We start from the raw sequence: 20,428 nt of genomic DNA, 5'->3' as shown, positions 1-20,428 counted from the left end.
TAAATAACTTCAGTCAATTAAAAACATTTTAAATCAGTTAATCTGTTCATTAAAATTGTATATTCACAATACTTTGGAAATGATTTTAAAAGTGCAACATTGACGCACTCGATACTGCATCCATCTCCCCACTAGAGGAACTCTAGATGTGATCTGTCTTAAATAATTTAATCATAGAATTGTAGAGGTGGAAGGGATCCCTGGGGTCATCTAGTCCAACCCACTGCAATGCAGGAATCCTAACTAAAGCATCCATGACAGATGGCCATCCAGCCTTGCTAAAAAACTTCCAGAGAAGTAGAGTTCACCCCCTTCCAAGGGAGTCCATCCCACTGTCCCAACAGCTCTGACTCTCAGAAAGTTATTCCTGATGTTTAGTTGGAATCTCCGTTCTTGTACTTTGAAGCCATTGGTTTGGGTCCTAGCCTCCAGAGCAGGAGAAAACAAGCTTGCTCTATCTTCCATGTGGTCGTTGAAGATGGCTATCATATGTCCTCTCAGTTTCCTATTTACCAACTCCCTCAACCCTTCCTCATCAGGCTTGGTTGCCAAACCCTTTGTCATTATGGTTGCCTTCCTCTACACACATTCCAGCTTGTCATTATCCTCCTTAAACTGTGGTGCCCAGCACTGGACACAATATCCCAGGTGTGGTATGACCAAGGCAGTATAGTGTGGTGCTATGAGTTTCTTTGATAAGGACCCACTTCTTCTGTTGATGCAGCCTAGAATAGCATTAGCTTTTTCACCACTGTGTCACACTGTTTACTCATGTTAAGCTTATGAGCTATTAAGACCCCTAGATCCTTTTCACACATACTACTGGCAAGACAGGTGTCCCCCATCTTATATTTGTGCAGCTGCTTATTCTTGCCAAAACGCAGAACCTTACATTTGTCCCTGATGTAAGGTTGGTTTTGGCCCAGTTCTTCAATCCGTTAAAAGAGAAATGGTTATACCCTTATCAAGCAGGAAGATAGAACTCTTAAGTAGGTATGATTCTTTGCATTCTAAGAGACTGTGATTCTTATGGGCATATGGAGTTCAAATTACCTAGTCCTTGTCTTCTGCAATATGCATACCTTGTAAGAGATGGTTGAAAATGGTCTTGTTGGGAAGATGGTTTTTTCGTCTGGATAAATGGCATACAGCAGTTCATACTGACTACTCTGCCACAACATACATCTCACTGTGCGTCATCTTTGCTGACTCCATATTTACCATACCCAACATATAGCTAATATTCTTTGGTTTCAAGTACCACATCAAGTTGATGTTAATTCAGTCCTTGGGTTCTCTCAGTGTGAATCAAAGGGAGGTGTAGAGAATTCAGAGGAGACACTCCAGCTTCTCCCTTGCATCCTCTTATAAATGTATCTTGGGGTAGGAATTATAATTCCAATTTCCAAAACCAATACACATCTTGCCATATTGCTGATTGTCTGTAGTTTATCATTGTGGCAACTCTACATTCCCCCAAGACCCTGATTGCTCTGACACTCTCAAGCACTTCATGGTTCCATAGATGTTCATTCCCTTCCTTCCAGCAAACCAAAGAACAGAGTAGAAGGCTAGAAGTTTAATTCTCTGTCTTACATGTAGAAAGGCAGTTATTTTTCTTGAATTTGGGGAGTCATGCAACGATATAGTTTGGGAAACTGTGCTTTATTCCTCACTGTAATAAATGTGATAGACAAACCTCAAGGAGTCCTCCAGCTGGGAAGCCATATTTCTTGCGCAAATACAGATATAGATATTGTGGAATCATGTGGGGAATATAAATGGCCTTCTTTTATTGTTTCTACAGATGTTTCATTCCCAATGATATATGGGCCCAGTTTGGTTTCCACACCTGTTGCAGTGCTGTCAGAAAGCCTGCACTCAATAACATCTCAGGGGCCTTCAGAAGGTCATTGGAGCACCTGGGCTCAGCAGTGTTAGAGCACTTGACGTGCGCTGGCCTGATGCTACTGTCGTCCCTTGGGCATTGGAAGCGAAAGTGCAGATGGGCCCAGAACATTGTACTCCAAGCAGAACTCCTTTCCTTTTTACAATTATTTTAAACGCTTTTCCATCCTAGGATAAACACAGGCGATTCCCTTCAGAAGGTCTAGAGAGGAGGAGATACGAGACAGGAAACAAATGATGACAAATCACCCATTGCTTTGAAATAGGCCTCTCAATACACGGGACTGGAAATTGATTGGATGCGACTGGTGGTGCTTAGATGGCTGATTATCCACACTAGCGTTTCAAACTCTGTATCTTATGCTTGAAGTAAATTGAATTTGCTAGGTAGATCCAAGAACCCACATAAAACAAAAGTCACTGCTGAGTAATCCTGAGATACATGAATCTTAGGCCCATAGGCTCTGTACTTTTCCCTGTAGCTTCTGCTATAAACCTGCTGAACTTCTGCTTTGTGTTGAGCTGGTTATTTGTATAATTACGGCTACCCTATGGAGAATTAGTTTCCCAAGGGTTACACTTAAGGCTGAGATTTGCAAGTACTTCGCAGATTAATTCTTGACAGGCAGAAAGAGGATTTATGCATGACACCGACTCCAACCAAAATATCAAATGCCTTTCCGAAAGGGAAATTGCAAAAAAAGAAAAGAAAAGCATGATTCTGGTTATAAATAGTATGAGGAAAAGAGGCTCTTTTGCAGTAAAAAAATAAATAAATGGCAAGCCGTGCTCCACATGATTGCAAACTGTGAAAAAGTAGGTTAATACCATAATTTAGCTGTGTTCTTAAAACACAGTAAAAATGTCTGCAGATAAAGGAAGAAAAGGAACTCGGAAAGGAACTCCACGAGTGTTCATTTAGTCTGGTTTATTTGCTTCTAAAGGGATTCTGCTATTTTGTTTTTCAGATGGATACTTTGGAGTTTCTGGGAGATGAGTTCAGTGGAATGGCCAGGTGTCCTTATGATGCAAAGCATGCCAACGTTGCGTTGTTTGCAGGTAATAAAGCAACAGAAAAAAATAACGCATTATATTACAGTGTTGTGCTTACTTTAGTACAGTTATGATGTACATCCACAAGGTGTAGTTACAGGTAGGTAGCCATGTTGGTCTGCCATAGTTGAAACAAAATAAAAAAATTCCAGTAGCACCTTAGAGACCAACTAAGTTATTGGTATGAGCTTTCGTGTGCATGCACACTTCTTCAGATACCAAGGTGGTGAGTTTATGAACAATAACCTATAGTAGAGGTCAGGAGGAAATAATTAGCTTCCGACGCATCACGTAGCTTGGGACTAATGAATGGATGGTGACCTATTCAGACCTCTCTGTTTTGCAAGGCATTATCTGCACTTGTATATATAAAAGGAAATTCTTTTTTATGTAAATAAATTTTTATTGATTTTATGATTTCAGCTTCAACATTTTGCATCAACAAGAAAAGATAAGAAATTGATACAAGTAAAAAAAGAATTTTTAAAAAGTAAAAGTAATCATATAACATTCACTTTTTTTGGTGGTTCTTTTTAACCTCCTGACTTCCCTCCGTTTACTTTCCTGGTTCATTTGTTGTTGTTGTTGTTTAGTCGTTTAGTCGTGTCCGACTCTACGTGACCCCATGGACCAGAGCACGCCAGGCACCTCTGTCCTCCACTACCTCCCGCAGTTTGGTCAGACTCATGTTTGTGGCTTCGAGAACACTATCCAACCATCTCATCCTCTGTCGCCCCCTTCTCCTTGTGCCCTCCATCTTTCCCAGCATCAGTGTCTTCTCCAGGGAGTCTTCTCTTCTCATGAGGTGGCCAAAGTACTGGAGCCTCAGCTTCACGATCTGTCCTTCCAGTGAGCACTCAGGGCTGATTTCATTAAGAATGGATGCGTTTGATCTTCTTGCAGTCCATGGGACTCTCAAGAGTCTTCTCCAGCACCATAATTCAAAAGCATCAATTCTTCGGCGATCAGCCTTCTTTATGGTCCAGCTCTCACTTCCATACATCACTACTGGGAAAACCATGGCTTTAACTATACGGACCTTTGTTGGCAAGGTGACGTCTCTACTTCTCAAGATGCTGTCTAGGCCTGTCATTGCCCTTCTCCCAAGAAGCAGGCGTCTTTTAATTTCGTGGCTGCTGTCACCATCTGCAGTGATCATGGAGTCCAAGAAAGTAAAATCTCTCACTGCCTCCATTTCTTCCCCTTCTATTTGCCAGGAGGTGATGGGACCAGTGGCCATGATCTTCGTTTTTTTGATGTTGAGCCTCAGACCATATTTTGCGCTCTCCTCTTTCACCCTCATTAAAAGGTTCTTTAATTCCTCCTCACTTTCTGCCATCAAGGTTGTGTCATCTGCATATCTGAGGTTGTTGATATTTCTTCCGGCAATCTTAATTCCAGTTTGGGATTCATCCAGCCCAGCCTTTCGCATGATGTATTCTGCGTATAAATTAAATAAGCAGGGAGACAAAATACAGCCTTGTCGTACGCCTTTCCCAATTTTGAACCAATCAGTTGTTCCATATCCAGTTCTAACTGTAGCTTCTTGTCCCACATAGAGATTTCTCAGGAGACAGATGAGGTGATCAGGCACTCCCATTTCTTTAAGAACTTGCCATATTTTGCTGTGGTCGACACAGTCAAAGGCTTTTGCATAGTCGATGAAGCAGAAGTAGATGTCTTTCTGGAACTCTCTAGCTTTCTCCATAATCCAGCGCATGTTTGCAATTTGGTCTCTGGTTCCTCTGCCTCTTCTAAATCCAGCTTGCACTTCTGGGAGTTCTCGATCCACATACTGTTTGAGCCTTCCTTGTAGAATTTTAAGCATAACCTTGCTAGCGTGTGAAATGAGTGCAATTGTGCGGTAGTTGGAGCATTCTTTGGCACTGCCCTTCTTTGGGATTGGGATGTAGACTGATCTTCTCCAATCTTCTGGCCACTGCTGAGTTTTCCAAATTTGCTGGCATATTGAGTGTAGCACCTTAACAGCATCATCTTTTAAAATTTTAAATAGTTCAGCTGGAATACCATCACTTCCGCTGGCCTTGTTATTTGCAATGCTTTCTAAGGCCCATTTGACTTCACTTTCCAGGATGTCTGGCTCAAGGTCAGCAACCACACTACCTGGGGTGTACGAGACATCCATATCTTTCTGGTATAATTCTTCTGTGTATTCTTGCCACCTCTTCTTGATGTCTTCTGCTTCTGTTAGGTCCTTACCACTTTTGTCCTTTATTATGGTAATCTTTGTACGAAATGTTCCTTTCATATCTCCAATTTTCTTGAACAGATCTCTGGTTCTTCCTATTCTGTTGTTTTCCTCTATTTGTTTGCATTGCTCGTTTAAGAAGGCCTTCTTGTCTCTCCTTGCTATTCTTTGGAAATCTGCATTCAATTTCCTGTATCTTTCACTATCTCCCTCGCATTTTGCTTGCCTTCTCTCCTCCGCTATTTGTAAGGCCTCGTTGGACAGCCACTTTGCTTTCTTGCATTTCCTTTTCATTGGGATGGTTTTCGTTGCTGCCTCCTGTACAATGTTACGAGCCTCCATCCATAGTTCTTCAGGCACTCTGTCCACCAAATCTAAATCCTTAAACCTGTTCGTCACTTCCACTGTGTATTCATAAGGGATTTGACTTAGATTGTATCTTACCGGCCCAGTGGTTTTTCCTACTTTCTTCAGTTTAAGCTTGAATTTTGCTATAAGAAGCTGATGATCTGAGCCACAGTCAGCTCCAGGTCTTGTTTTTGCTGACTGTATAGAGCTTCTCCATCTTTGGCTGCAGAGAATATAATCAATCTGATTTCGATACTGCCCATCTGGTGATGTCCATGTGTAGAGTCGTCTCTTGTGTTGTTGGAAAAGCGTGTTTGTGATGACCAGCTTGTTCTCTTGACAGAACTCTATTAGCCTTTGCCCTGCTTCGTTTTGATCTCCAAGGCCAAACTTGCCAGTTGTTCCTTTTATCTCTTGATTCCCTACTTTAGCATTCCAATCCCCTATAATGAGAAGAACATCCTTCTTTGGTGTCACTTCTATAAGGTCTTGTAAGTCTTCATAGAATTGGTCTATTTCAGTTTCTTCAGCACCAGTGGTTGGTGCATAAACTTGGATTACTGTGATGTTAAAAGGTCTGCCTTGGATTCGTATCGAGATCATTCTATCATTTTTGAGATTGCATCCCAGTACAGCTTTCGCCACTCTTTTGTTGACTATGAGGGCCACTCCATTTCTTTTACGGGTTTCTTGCCCACAGTAGTAGATGTGATGGTCATCCGAACTGAATTCGCCCATTCCCGTCCATTTTAGTTCACTGATGCCCAGGATGTCAATATTTATTCTTGCCATCTCATTTTTGACCACCTCCAACTTACCCAGGTTCATGGTTCTTACATTCCAGGTTCCTATGCAATATTTTTCTTTACAGCATTGGACTTTCCTTTCCTTTCCTGGTTCATAAATATATACATTTTCTGCATAATTATACTTAAGCCTCATTTTCTTATCCTCATATTGTAACTACATGCCATCAAACTTTAGTATTTCAATTCAGGTTTCCTTTCATAGATTTTATCTCATTTTAAACTACTTGCAAGTATTTAATCAAAGCCTGCCAACGTTTCTACTTGTTTACAATATTTTTGTACATATACAATAAACGTTTGCCATTCTTTTAAAAATTTCTCATTATCATAGTCTCTGAGCTTTTCTGTAAGTTTAGCCATTTCAGCAGAGTCCATCAGTTTCAGTTGCCATTCTTCTGTTGTTGGTATCCTGTCTTCCTTCCATCTTGGGGCTAGTAGAATCCGGGTTGCTGATGTTGCATACATGAACAATTTCTTATTTTCTTTTGGTATTTGAAAAATAGGAAATAGTGTTCTGATAGAACACGATGTCAGGGTGAGGCAGAACATCTTTTCACATCCTGCCTTCTGAAAGCCCATGATAAAACAAAAGATTTCACATGAACTGTAGTAATAACCATTCATTATGTATGGTTCCACACTTTGTGGGCTAAAATAGAAAGGAGAAAAAAAGGACAAACCTGGTGTGATTCAGCTTCCTGATGTTTTGTTACCAGCTGTGGCAGGGGAGGGGACTCAACCAGAGTCTGTGGGTTTAATCATGATTTATTATGCATGCAATGAAATGCAATTAACTCTTCTTTTTGCAGTAGTTTAAAAATTGAGTGCTTATTAGAGGGGTTAATTTGGGCCATTGATTATAGAATGGCATTTTGGAAATTTGTGCCTTATAGATTTTAGATTAAATTGTCTCATTACCGAAATTGTGTTAGCATGAACCCCAATGATTCCATTTCAAATTTAGCTGTAGAATACGCAGTAGTATTGTGGAAACCACCTAGGAAAACCTTTGGGATGTTCTTTTCCCCAGCAGGTGCCTAGCTCCAGAAGAAGCAGGGTGTCGAACTACTATGTCCCCCACTCCCTATTAAAAATGTACTAGATTGCATAATAGACTAAAGGTAAAGGTAAAGGTCCAGTTGTGGACGACTCTGGGGTTGCAGCGCTTATCTCGCTCTATAGGCCGAGGGAGCCGGCGTTTGTCCGCAGACAGCTTCCAGGTCATGTGGCCAGCATAACTAAGCCACTTCTGGCGAACCACAGCAGCCACGGAAATGCTGTTTACTTTCCCGCCGGAGCGGTACCTATTTATCTACTTGCACTTTGACGTGCTTTCGAACTGCTAGGTTGGCAGGAGCAGGGACCGAACAACGAAAGCTAACTCCGTCGCGGGGATTTGAACCGCTGACCTTCTGATCGGCAAGCCCTACGCTCAGTGGTTTACACCACAGCGCCACCCGCATCCCTGCATAATAGACTAACCTGCATTAATTCACAAAACACAAAATCCTGAGTATTTGAAATCATCCAACTTTTACTCCAATCTGGATTCTTGATTACTTACCTGCATACAACATTGTTGCTGGTAGACAGTAATTTTTTTAGTGGCATTGTTGTAGAACATATCTTGATACTTCTTCCTGCAGAGGCTGTGTCCAAAACAGTACGATTGCCACATGTTCATTCAGTCCTGTTCAATGTAATCATATGCACATTTACTTTGGAGCAAGTTCCACTGCATCCAATGGCCCTTACACGCTAGGATTTCAGCCTTCATTTCATTTCTAAACTATTTTTTAACCAGAGCAAATCTGTAAATGTTTCTGCACCCTCTTTTCAGAACTGCGGCAGTGCATGATTTATTTCTCCTGATAAAGTCTGAATATGTTTCAAACCTATTAGTTTGAAAGGATGCCAGTGCAAGTAGATAAATAGGTACCAGAGTGGCGGAAAGGTAAACGGCATTTCCGTGCACTCTGGTTTCCGTCATGGTGTTCCGTTTTGCCAGAAGCAGTTTAGTCATACTGGCCACATGACCCAGAAAGCTGTCTGTGGACAAATGCCAATTCCCTCGGCCTGAAAACGAGATGAGCGCCACAACACCATAGTCACCTTTGACTGGATTTAACCGTCCAGGAGTCCTTTACCTTTTTTATGTTTGATTGCATATCTGTTTGAACACACACCCAACACATACACACTCATGTCAGGGGATATATATCAAAGTCAAAGTGTATTCTTCTGAAAATTATTTCAAAATGCCATATTGGTTGCACAAAAGGTCCAGTCAGATACCACATTCTTTTATGCAGTGACTCAGTCGGTAGAGCATGAGATCCTTAATCTCAGGGTTGTGGGTTTGAGCTCCACGTTGGGCAAAATATTCCTGCATTGCAGGGGGTTGAACTAGATGACCCTTGTGGTCCTTTTTGGATTGTTTTCGATGACCTGTTTCAATATTCCTGAGCAAAGATAAATGAACTCTTCTTTCACTCTGTTGTTTTCTGTCTCTGCCTCTCTCTCTCTCTCTCTCTCTCTCTCTCTCTCTCTCTCTCTCCTTCTTCTTTCATTTCCGCCTCTGAAGAGGGAAAACTGTATTCCGCCACTGTGACAGACTTCCTTGCAATAGATGCGGTCATTTACCGGAGCCTTGGAGACAGCCCAACTCTGCGGACAGTCAAACATGATTCAAAATGGTTAAAAGGTACGTAAACAGAAGCAGGGAGAGGAAGGGCAGCACTTTTGATTACAGTCTTAGATTCCTGACAGACCTTGCTGTGTTGTTTTGCTTTATATTTTACTGTGCTGTTTTGCAGTCCAGTCCTTTAGTGATTGTTACAAATAAAAGATGTTCAAAGCACATGTCGGTTGTACTTCATTTCAGCAAGGGCTTCTGTCAGGTAGAGGGCACTAAATTGCCTTCTTTACCGGTACATTTATTTCACTCTCCCCACCCCCCCACCCCGAGTTGCTAGATATTGATAGAGCCACCAAGAATAGTTTGCATCCAATTTACTTTTTTAAAGCCTGGCTATTTCACCATGCTGTGGACAAGATAGAGATTCGGAGCAGGTAAGGAGCGTTTTGAAGCCGTGGTGGCGCCATCAGCCCTTCCCTCCAATTGGGCTAAGTAACTATCAACGCTTTATGAGGTGTAAAGAATTTGTTCTGTGGTCTTAAGATCCATCAATAAAAATAAAATAACAGAACTTCCATTTCATTGTCATGAAGTGCTGAATGGGTGCTGCCGAATTAGGCAATTTGTATGTTCTAAATAGCCTCATTGTTAAGAATGTTGCCATTCATTCTTTTCCAATGGCCTTATGAATGGGTGACACATTCTGAGATAGTGAAAAGGGGGCTTTTGCTTGTAGACAGAAATGCAATAGGAGGGGGAAGGAGGGAGAGAGAGCAGTGTGGAAATGATTCTGTTATATCCAATCTTTCTTTGAAAATTATTGTATTTTTTATAATTAGCAAGCATTTTACTACTTCTCTATGTGACTATAGGCAATGCTGTTAATTCTCTGTGGAAGAAATACTGCTGCTTCCCCAAATTTTGTATTCAGAGTAAATTAACGCAAATGGCAAATGGAAGACTTGTATCCCCAGTTTATTGCTATGCATGATTTTTCCTGCCTTCAAGGTTCTTTTCCTCAAGGCAGAGGACAAGGCAGTGGAACAATGGGACCTTGGGATAGGAGAAAATGAGCTGTGAAAATGCTTGGGGACCAACATAGGGCCCTGAACCCCCAGGTATCAGCCAAGGGCACTATTGTTTCAGAACCTTCAGTAGTTCTCCATGTATATAAGAACTGGAGAGGAAGGTATCTTATAAATATATGAGTTTGGTTATCAAATTCCCAGCAATTTTCCGGTTTCCTTTCTTACGGTCACTTCAAAGAAAATGTTATCCATGATTGGTTTGGTCTGGCTTTGTGGTTTTATTAAATTGCTCCAAGGCTTTGGACCCCACATCTTCCTCTTCTTTAACATGTCCAACTGGTCAGTCACAATCTACTGGTCGATCGTGGAGTGTTCCTGGTCGATTGCAGGATCCTTAGCGATTGGCAGCCAAGAAAGAAGCTCAACTACTCTGGGCAATAACAGTGGGTAGATCACTGCCAGTTTTATTATACTGGGAGTAGATCACAGTCTCCAGAGAGTTGGATGTGCCTGCTATAGGGGAATAGTCTTCTTGCTTAAACAGGAGTTAAAAACCAAATTGATGTGTTTTGCTCATAGTTCCTTGTTTATTTGTACGTTTTGTCTGTCTTTCAGAGCCTTACTTTGTCCATGCAGTGGATTATGGCAACTATATCTACTTCTTCTTTCGAGAAATAGCTGTGGAGTATCACAGCATGGGGAAGGTAAGGGGCAAAAATATATTGTAGGCCAGCCTGAGTTAGGAATGACCTTGAAATGAGAGCTATAAATCATAATGGCAAGGTCATTGTTTTGAGAGATGCTGCTGCTGCTGCTGCTGCTGCTGCCAAAGGTTGGTTGGAATACAGCATTGCACTCTGCCTTGGATATAAAACACTCTGGCTTCTGATGGCAACAAGAGGCACAGGGCTTTTCTTCTTCTCCTCCCCATTAAGCAGGAAAGCATATGGCAAATTGATTTAATTCAGAGCTCCAAATAATCATTACAAGCCTGACTTTAAAGCAAGGAAGCAGCTGCATTTGGAAGATCTTCACGAGAACAGCAGAAGTAAATGGGAAGGAAATTTCAGCCTTGCTATATCATAAAAGCACAATGGAAGCCTTATTGACAAGATAGATATATTTTATATAGATAAAAAAGCACAATAAATGTATTGAAAAGCTCGCAAGGTTAAAAAGAAGACAGACATAAATAAAGGCCTGATGACGCTTGCCTACTTTAAAGAAATGCTTGGGATAGAGGAGGCTAGTGGTTTAGGCTGCGTGGATCGCAGATGTAGAATGTGCTTTTGTTTGTCGAAAGAGAAAGCTGAGTGGTCTGCATAGAAATGAGTTTTATACAAGCTGAGAACAGTTCTCCTGAAGGATTTATGGCTGTGTATGAAATGTCACCGGCTTATCTTTCATAGTACAGAGTTCCAAAGCCGAATTTTCTTCTGTTTGCTATTTGTCACAGATTATGGAAAACATGGGATCAAACCAAGCGCCAAGTGTTGTCATTTCTGTCTGTATATATATATATATATATATATATATATATATATATATATATAATAGGGAGGTGGGTAGAAACAGAACTTCAGCAAAGTCTTTTTGATGAATAAATAGTTCAGTTTCTTTCTTCCCCCTCCCCACACCTTCCCCAACTCTAGGTAGTTTTCCCCAGAGTAGCTCGTGTGTGCAAGAATGATATGGGTGGATCCCAACGAGTGCTAGAAAAACAATGGACTTCCTTTCTGAAGGCACGGCTGAACTGCTCTGTTCCTGGCGATTCACACTTCTATTTCAACATACTGCAGGCAGTTACAGATGTTATCCATATCAACGGTCGCAATATTGTCTTGGCCACCTTCTCCACCCCCTACAACAGGTAATTTAGCTAGTATCATTCTTGCTTGCAAGTTTTTGAATTGAATTGCTCCTGAATCCCACAAGCTTTTCGAGTCTTCTGCCAGAACTATGGAAGCTAGGAAGGGTGGTTGTGAATGCAAAGTAGAGGAAGTTGTAAAAAGTCCTCTATTCTATAGTTTCCCAGTGTATTTGCCTATTTAATTATTTAAGCTGTTTATATACCACTTAACTATCAAAATTTCATCACTGGGAAAAGTCTGAAGCCTGGTTCAGACACAATGGCAAAGTATTTTCCTGCTAGATGAACAAGTTCTATGTGTTTTGATCCTCCTGCTACCACCCTTCCCCTCTTTTACATGTTACAGGAGGAAACCGATAGCATCTGTTTTTCATTTTTAACTAACTGCAGTTTCCAGTAATGTCTAAACTCTGGGAATTGTGATTTATTAAAGTATGAATGATGACAGCAAGCTAGATTCAGAGATTCTGGATTGATCCTGGTTGTTCAACTGACAGGAGTTTAACCAAGCCATAGTTTGTTGAGCTCTGATGTTGTGGGGAATGTGGTTTGCTGAAAACCCAAATCAAGGGCATTCAGCGTCCTCCTCCTGGACCGGGAAAGATGACCAGTGGGGAGCATGTGAGCCTGAAAATTGTGGAGACTCATTCACATAATGGAAACCATTTTTAAAAAAAAATTACATGTGAACCAGGTTTGAGAATTCTATCTCATCTTTTTGCATTTTTATGACGGCTTCATAAAATTGGCATAATTTTCTCAGTTGTTTTTGGGGAATCCAAAGGATATCATTCCCATTATTTGAGAGCCAGTGTGGTGTAGTGGTTAAAAGCGGTGGACTCTTAATCTGGGGAACCGGGTTTGAGTCTCCGCTCCTCCACATGCAGCTGCTGGGTGACCTTGGGCCAGTCACACTTCTCTGAAGTCTCTCAGCCCCACTCACCTCACAGAGTGTTTGTTGTGGGTCAGGAAGGGAAAGGAGAATGTTAGCCGCTTTGAGACTCCTTCGGGTAGTGATAAAGCAGGATATCAAATCCAAACTCTTCTTCTCTTCTTCTTACACTCCCATGTTTTCCCATTGTCTTGTCAATTCTCCAAGTGCTCATTTTTAACATGGGGTGGAATCGCAGTACAATTTTTGGAGGTGTAGACCAGCTTAGCCCTTCTGCAGACTAGATGAACCTCGGGGTCCCTTCCAACTCTATGATACTATGAGTGTTCAGCGACACACACAGTGATCTGACTGGTCCTTTCGCCACTCTTTTCTACTTGCATCTTGCATTACATGACCGGGCCTTTGCCATTACCTTTTCTGCAACATGAGCCCCTCATCAATTTTAAAAGCTATAGGGCAACATTGCACATACAGACTTCCCCTTTCTCTCCCTCCGCCAAAGCCAATGTGCCCCCCCAATGTATTCAGTAGGGTCCCTCAAACATCCTGAGTAGATAAGGGGGAAGAGAGAGGCATCCAGCTGGAGGTTAAATCTGGCCTGTACATCCACTGTGTACATTCCACAGACAGACAGACGGATGCTGGTGGATTTTACCAATACAGTGGAACCTCTACTCATGACCACAATCTGTTCTGGAGGCCCATCCTTATGGCGAAACAGTTGCTGGGAGAGGCGCCGTTGTGCGCAGACGCGGGTGGCGATTGCCCGCTCCTGCGCAGGCGCGAACAGCGGCAAACCCGCCGGTTACTTCCGGGTTTGCCATGGTCGCAACTTGGAACGTCCGTGAGTAGAGGCGGTTGTAAGTAGAGGTTCTACTGTATCTCTTTTTTCAAGGAAGCTTAATAGCGTGCACACTCACACATTTCTTTAGAAAAGCATTGCACTGCAATCACTCATAAGCCACTTTCAGGGTGGGAAATGTTGCACTTGGGTACATGCAGTTGAGTGATCCTCTTTAAAAGAAGCCATGAGAAAGAGCAATGAGCATCAGTGCGAGTGTCATCAGAGGCAGATTGAGGGGAGCGGGGCGGGTTTGGTCGCACTGGACGCAGAGCTTTGGGGGCATAGTAGGGGATACCACAACTGTTAGAATGGAGTGCAAGAAGCAGGGAGGGCACACAGGACACTACTGAAATGTGATACCCCAAGCTGCACCACTGAATGTCATATACCAGGGGTCAGCAAACGTTTTCAGCAGGGGGCCGGTGCACTGTCCCTCAGACCTTGTGGGGGGCCGGTCTATATTTTTTTGGGGGGGGTAATGAACAAATCCCTATGTAAGACACAGTTGTTCTCCCTGGCCTTTGGCTTGGAATCAGCTTGATCCCCTCCCCCTCTTTCCTTTCTCCTTTCTCCTTCTGTGATGGAACTCCTATTTGGGGACTCCCCTGGCTTTCTTCTGGCCCACGTAGGACCAGTCTGGATAATTGGCCTTGGTGAAGACTTGACGTTTTCATCCCCCAAAAAGTTTTTGATTTGAGTTTCTACTGAAATGAGGCTGCATTTTTATTTTTTATTTTAATCTTGTTTTTAAGTTGTATTTCAATAAATTGTTTTATATCTGGTGTTAGCCACCCTGAGCCCGGTCTTGACTGGGGAGGGCGGGGTATAAAAAAAAATTATTATTATTATTATATGCCCCACAAATAACCCAGAGATGCATTTGAAATAAAAGCACACATTCTACTCATGTAAAAACACACAGATTCCCGGACCAGCCGTGGGCCGGATTTAGAATGCCGACTTGGCCTGGCCAGGCATTATGGGGTGCTCATGGGCAAATTATTATTAGTAGTAGTATTAGTATTAGTATTAGTATTCTCTGCCTTTCCCCCTGGCGGAACTCAAAGCAGCTTACATATAAAAATGAAAACCGCTAAGAACATAGGGGGGGATAATTAAAAAGCAATTAAAACTATATAAAACTGAATGGCTTAGGCCATTGACATGATCAGCCCTGAATGCCCTCTCCCACTTTGTGGCGCCTGCTTGGCTCTCTGGTATAATCCAGAGCTTAGGGCAAGGAATCAAGCTAGGAGACGGCTGGAAGGCGGGGAGAGGAAAGATCTGGCTGAATGCAAGTCTACCTAGTGGCAGTAAAGGCAGCCAAGAAGACATACTTTGCTGCCTCTATTGCATCCTCACTATGCTGTCCGCCAGGGCTTTTCCTGGGTAGTGTGGGGCCTCTTACAGTCTGGTCCAAAGGATGTGGTAGAACTGACAGTAGCTCTCTAGGACTTGTTTGCAAAGCCTTTTGAAGACAAAATTGCTTGCATCCCACAGCAGATGACTCGCAAAGGGCTTTCCGACAACTAGTCCTGTTGTGTTGGATGAGTTTCAGTTAGTAAGGCTCATTCAGCACAGTGGGAAACAACAGCTAAAGGGTTCTAGTGAGCAAGCACCCATTGTTCACTGAGCCACTTTGGCATGACGCTTCCACTACTGGTAGCATCTCTTGATCAGCAGGATCAATAGAGGTGGCAAGAGTGGAAGCATATGTGACACCCGTATCCCCTTTCCCTGATGCCTGACTGTGGAAAGGCGCCCTCCTCAATCTGTGCTTGTGCACATTGTACGAGCTGCATCGGGAGTCCACACATTTCACACCAGGAGGCATGTTCCAGTCTTGCCCTTGGTGAGATTAAGCGGAGGATTCCTAACTCACTTGCTTCTGCTGTGACTGGGTGAAACAGTCCTCAGAAACGCATTGGGGAATGCCTTCTACTCAAGCCCTGTTTTGAAATGAATAGGGCTCATGAAACAGAACGGAACAGCACTGCTGAGTAACTCCAAAGCATTTCGACAGGACAGATTCCTAACAGATTGTACTCCCTGTGATTCAGAGGGAAATAAAGAGTGCCTGCGTGCCAAGTAGGAATAATTCTCTCTCATGATAGATTTGAGTTTCCTTTCTGTGAATGGATGCCTCTTCCTTTTCCCTTGTAAGGCACCCAGCTCAGCAGATGGCCTGAGCATGGCGAAGTCCTTTCCTTTCTGCTGCAATACGAGTCATAAATAAAAGTAACAGGGCCCATTATTCCGACACCCATAGTTTTTTAGGTCAGCTAATAAAAGACTTTTACAGCATTCACCTCATCTGTTAAGAATTTGTAAGTGCTGGTATATTACCACACACTTTCAGTAATTTATGGGAACATGCTAAGATCTCCAGTTGCTAAGGTCTCCAGGAAACTTTGGCAAATATGCTAATTAAAGTAAAATTGCTCCTGTGACAACTGGGGCCTGTTTCCTTTCCCATGCTTTCTATTAGAAGGGGCATTTGATGGAAGAGGGAGAGACTGAGTTCATGCATTCAAGCTCTGCGTTGGCTACCTGGAGTCAAAGGGTAAGCTCAGCACTGTCAAAGGCAGGCCTCCTGCTGCTCAAAAAACGAGAAGGGGCAAGGCAGCGAGGCATAATAGCTACTATTGACAACCAAATTAGAACAGCTGCTTTGGGAATGATTCAGCCATGAACTGAAAATACAGCCAACACGAGAAGTAAACACGTTTTATTTGCAAGAAAATCAGTGTTGAGAATAACATGTGTGTAGCCAAAGGGGGATGGGGGTGGGGGGGGAGGAAGCATTTAAAAAAACCAAAAACCCTCAATAGGTTGAAGTCTAACTTTCTCCTAACTGTGTCCTTGGCAACATTAAAAGGCTCACAGTGTAAAATTTCATTAGCTCTGTTATTCCTTCAGGGCACCCCACCAGCCAGTTTTCCTTTCCCTTCAGCTATTATTGGGGCACTAACAGCCTGCCACTGTTTTTGAGTGGGGTTCTAGAACATAACCAGAAAATTTAGGTTGTCCCGTTATAGTTGATTGGGAGGGAAGTCTTGTTCCACAAACCTCACTTTCGAAGGAAAGAGTAAACAGGTGGGTCTTAAGTAGCTGACAAAAGATGTAAAGTGTTAGTGCCAGGCACACCTCTTTAGAAAGAGAGTTTCACAGTTTTAGGGCCAACACAGAGAAGACCCTGTCATAAGCCACTGCCCCCCCCCCCGAGTCCCTGAGGGAGTAGCACTATCAACGAGGCTTCATCCACTGATCATAATACCCGGACTAGCACATACAGTAGGAAGTGCACCTTCAGATATCTGGGGCCCAAAGGACTTTATACATTAAAGAAGGCAGCACAAATTGGGCTCGGAAATGGATAGTGCTAATGTTTCAGGACGGGGCTCACAAGAGTCCCTACGGCCATTCTGAATCCCATTCTAGCTGCCACATTCTGCACCATTTGCTGCATCTAGGCCATTTTGAAGAGCAGCCCCACACAGAACACATTGCAGCAGTCCAGTGTGGAGGTTCCCAGAGCATGGAGTACCATGGCCAAGTTGTCTCGATCCAGGAGGTTTTGTGGTTTGCACACTAGATGTAGCTGGAAGTAGGTACTCCTAGCCACCAAGGCCACATTGTCATTGAATCCAGGAGAGACTGCACACCTGCTGCTTCAAGGAGAGTCCAACCCTGTCCAGAGGAGGCCATACTATGTTCTCTGGCTGCAACATTTGCTTAGGTTGCCTCAGTTAAAGCAGCTTCATTTAACTGGCAATCAGGAACAGACCACATCAATTTTGGTCCTTTAGCAGTACGGACACTTTTCCTGAAGTTGGACCAAGCTGCCTAATTATTAACAGCCGTTCTATAAACACAAGCCGGAAGCAGGTTCTGCGTGAACCTGCTTCTTAGTAATACGTGAAGCAGTCTTAGGCCGCTGTCATGCTGCATTGTGGATGTGGACCACATTGTAGTGAGTGACACTGTTTTTGCTCTCTGATCATAGAATTGCAGAGTTGGAAGGGACCCTGAGAATCATCTAGTCCAACTCACTACAATGCAGGAATATGCAGCTGTCCCATACAGGGATCAAACCTGCAACCTTGGCATTATCAGCACCACGCTCTCACCAACTGAGCTATCTGGCTATGCATATACCTGGCACGACGCAGGCACAGTTATAAGCACTGCAGTTTTGCCAGTGTGGGTCTGTCACTAACTCACTGAGAGAAAGCCACTGTTCCGCTAATAAGTTTTATGTCTGAGTTTAGGCAGCACCCTATGATAGGGTAGGGTTGTAATTAAGTCTTTCTAATATAGCTCCACAAATGATGGAAAGCACCATCATGACTATTTCTCAGCCGATGAGTTTACACGGCAACCCAAAACTTGACTGAATGTATATAAGCAACCCTGAGATAAGAAAAGGCCACCTTCATCTTTCACTAATTTTCATTCCGTGTATTTCCACTTTTGGATAATCAAACCATCTACTTAGCATTCCGTTTTAGCTTTCTCATGTAGCAGCATCTTTTATATCTCTTCACATCCAAAAGCCAAATTCCAATGGTTGGATGTAGGATAATAACTCACCACCTTAAATTGGGATTATGACTCAGCCAGATGGTGCTTTGCTATCTGATCAGAAATCATATCGCTTAAGTCAGACACAAATGTACTACGGTAGATCATGTGTAAACAACAAAGGCAGACCAATGAATAAATCATACCTGAAAGTCATTGACTAAGGGAAACATCCGAGCCCTTCCAAAAGTGTTTGTGTAAGACTGTAATTATATTTAGTGATTGCTACTATTAGGTTACATGTAAATAGTCTGGAAATTCAAATTTAAACTTTAGTGGGTGTAAGGCAAAGCTGCATTTCCTTCTGCAAACTCTTTATAGTTGACCGAGTTAAGCAAATCCCTGCTCATAGGAACTCAGCCAGAAACATACAGGAAAATCGAATGATTTTTCAGAACCGCAACGGATGGGTAGGTATTTTTGCTGAACTTTTGGGTTGAGCGATGTGCATCAGTATGCAAAATGTATCCACTCTGGGCATCTGAATGGTTTCTAGGACGCAGCTAAAGATTTTGCAGGGCCTGGAAGATTTGACATCAAAAACATGTTACAAATGTACACAGTTTGCATCCAGAAAATGTGCTGTGGTTTTGATAACCCAGTAATTTCTTGGTACCAGAAGTTGTCAGAACTGTGTCATTTAATCTTTTAGGGAATTCAAAATTAATGTGATATGCTATTTTATTAAAAATCTTTTTTGGAGGCAAGCCGTACTGACAGGAGCAGGCTGCCCAGTGGAGCATCTCAAATGTCTGTATGGGGGTAATTTTTTATTGTCAGTACCCAGAGGTTCAGAACGGAATGGCCTTTGACAGGAAGGCTTCTATGCAGCATGTTTCTGAGATGGAAAAAAAAGAATGCATAACTTCAGAATGAGTAACTATTTCTGGAAATGTCACATTGCAGCATCCCTGGCTCTGCTGTCTGCGCTTACGATATTCTTGACATTGCCAATGTATTTACTGGGAGATTCAAAGAACAGAAGTCTCCAGATTCAATATGGACACCAGTTCCTGATGAACGAGTGCCCAAGCCCAGGTACTTTTCTTTGCTAAGTATGCTGCAGTTCTGGGGCTGGGAGTTTGATCATTGGTTTCATATGCATGAATTGAGTGAGGTACAGAGGCAAATGCAGAGAAGATGGAAGCGTAACTCCATAATAAACCAAACGGGTTTATATTCCCCCACTCTCTGTAATGAGTTTCGTCATGCAGGAATGGAAAAAAATATTTTAGGAGGCGGTCAACTACTCTGCGCCATTCTTTCCTAGAGAGCAAAGGAGAGTTAAACAGATTCCTCCGGAAAAAAAGGTCTGGTTAAGAACGTGACTCTGGACCAAGTCCCGTGTTGTGTTGTGCCACAAAAAAGATGGTTGCAAATGCTCCCACGTGACCTGGCGTTCTCTGTCATTCTCATTTAGCTATGAAGAGAGCAGGCAGTGATAGGTTAACTCACCCACTGATAAGACATGAGGGCTACCAACTGAGCTGTCAAAGGGTCACGCCTCTGGCCAGAAGATGGCTGATTATCCTTCATGCCATCGTCTCCCCCAATGAACTCTCTGTGCCAGTGAGCTGGAGGGTAGTGTAGGAGGCACATGGTTCATTGGGTCTGGGGGGGGCGGTCCCATCTCTGATTCTGCGGATCTTGATGCTGTGGGGTTCCTCAGGTTCACGGTGCCCCTCATCACCATCATTGGGCTCAGAGTCAAATACCTGATCCATCTCCTCAGTCACTGGATTGTTCCTTCTCTCTGGAAGGGACACATGGGCCCTCCTTATATCACAAAGTGTGGTAAATCCATTCCTGCCTGCTTTTTTCTGACTAAACAAAACTGAACCCCTGCAGTAAATGAAATTTCCCATTTATATAGCAAAGTAAGGGAAACAGGATGTGAAAGTAAAGGAAGATGTTGGTTTAAAAGAATTTATTTTTTAATCCCTCATCTCCTGAGCTCCTGAGAAAGTTCTTTTTCTACACCCCCTTTTTATTTCTAATGGTATTCACATTTCATTTCAGTTTTGTCCCTCCCTAACCACCCCTGTACTAAACTTTGCACATTGCTCATGCATATACACTTCCTCCACCCAAAATTACAGGCATGGTTTATGTGTACACACACACAGAGAGAGAGAGGTGGCTGTCAAATAATGCTCCATTGGCACAATTGCAGCAAGGCAGTCATACAAGTTTGTAATTGGCTCATAGCAATGGCTAATGGAACCATCTTTGCAGTTGCTCT

General features: G+C 42.8%; 1 protein-coding gene across 9 annotated transcripts in view; it reads left to right on the top strand.

Moving 5' to 3' along the window:
* The window catches only part of SEMA6A (semaphorin 6A), a 183,426-nt gene that overhangs the window by 115,747 nt on the left and 47,251 nt on the right, over positions 1-20,428 (top strand). For 8 of the 9 annotated variants that reach the window (XM_053408704.1, XM_053408700.1, XM_053408703.1 and 5 more), the window contains exons 7-11: positions 2,877-2,967; positions 8,912-9,031; positions 10,609-10,697; positions 11,646-11,863; positions 19,093-19,224. In XM_053408704.1, coding sequence (XP_053264679.1) covers positions 2,877-2,967; positions 8,912-9,031; positions 10,609-10,697; positions 11,646-11,863; positions 19,093-19,224 — 650 coding nt within the window. The remainder of the gene's footprint in view (positions 1-2,876; positions 2,968-8,911; positions 9,032-10,608; positions 10,698-11,645; positions 11,864-19,092; positions 19,225-20,428) is intronic. The other variant, XM_053408701.1, reaches the window with a different exon arrangement.

Source organism: Podarcis raffonei, chromosome 11, assembly GCF_027172205.1.
Source record: "Podarcis raffonei isolate rPodRaf1 chromosome 11, rPodRaf1.pri, whole genome shotgun sequence".
Taxonomy (NCBI): domain Eukaryota; kingdom Metazoa; phylum Chordata; class Lepidosauria; order Squamata; family Lacertidae; genus Podarcis; species Podarcis raffonei.
The sequence above is the reverse complement of the archived record's forward strand: the minus strand, read 5'-3'. Positions and strand labels throughout refer to the sequence as shown.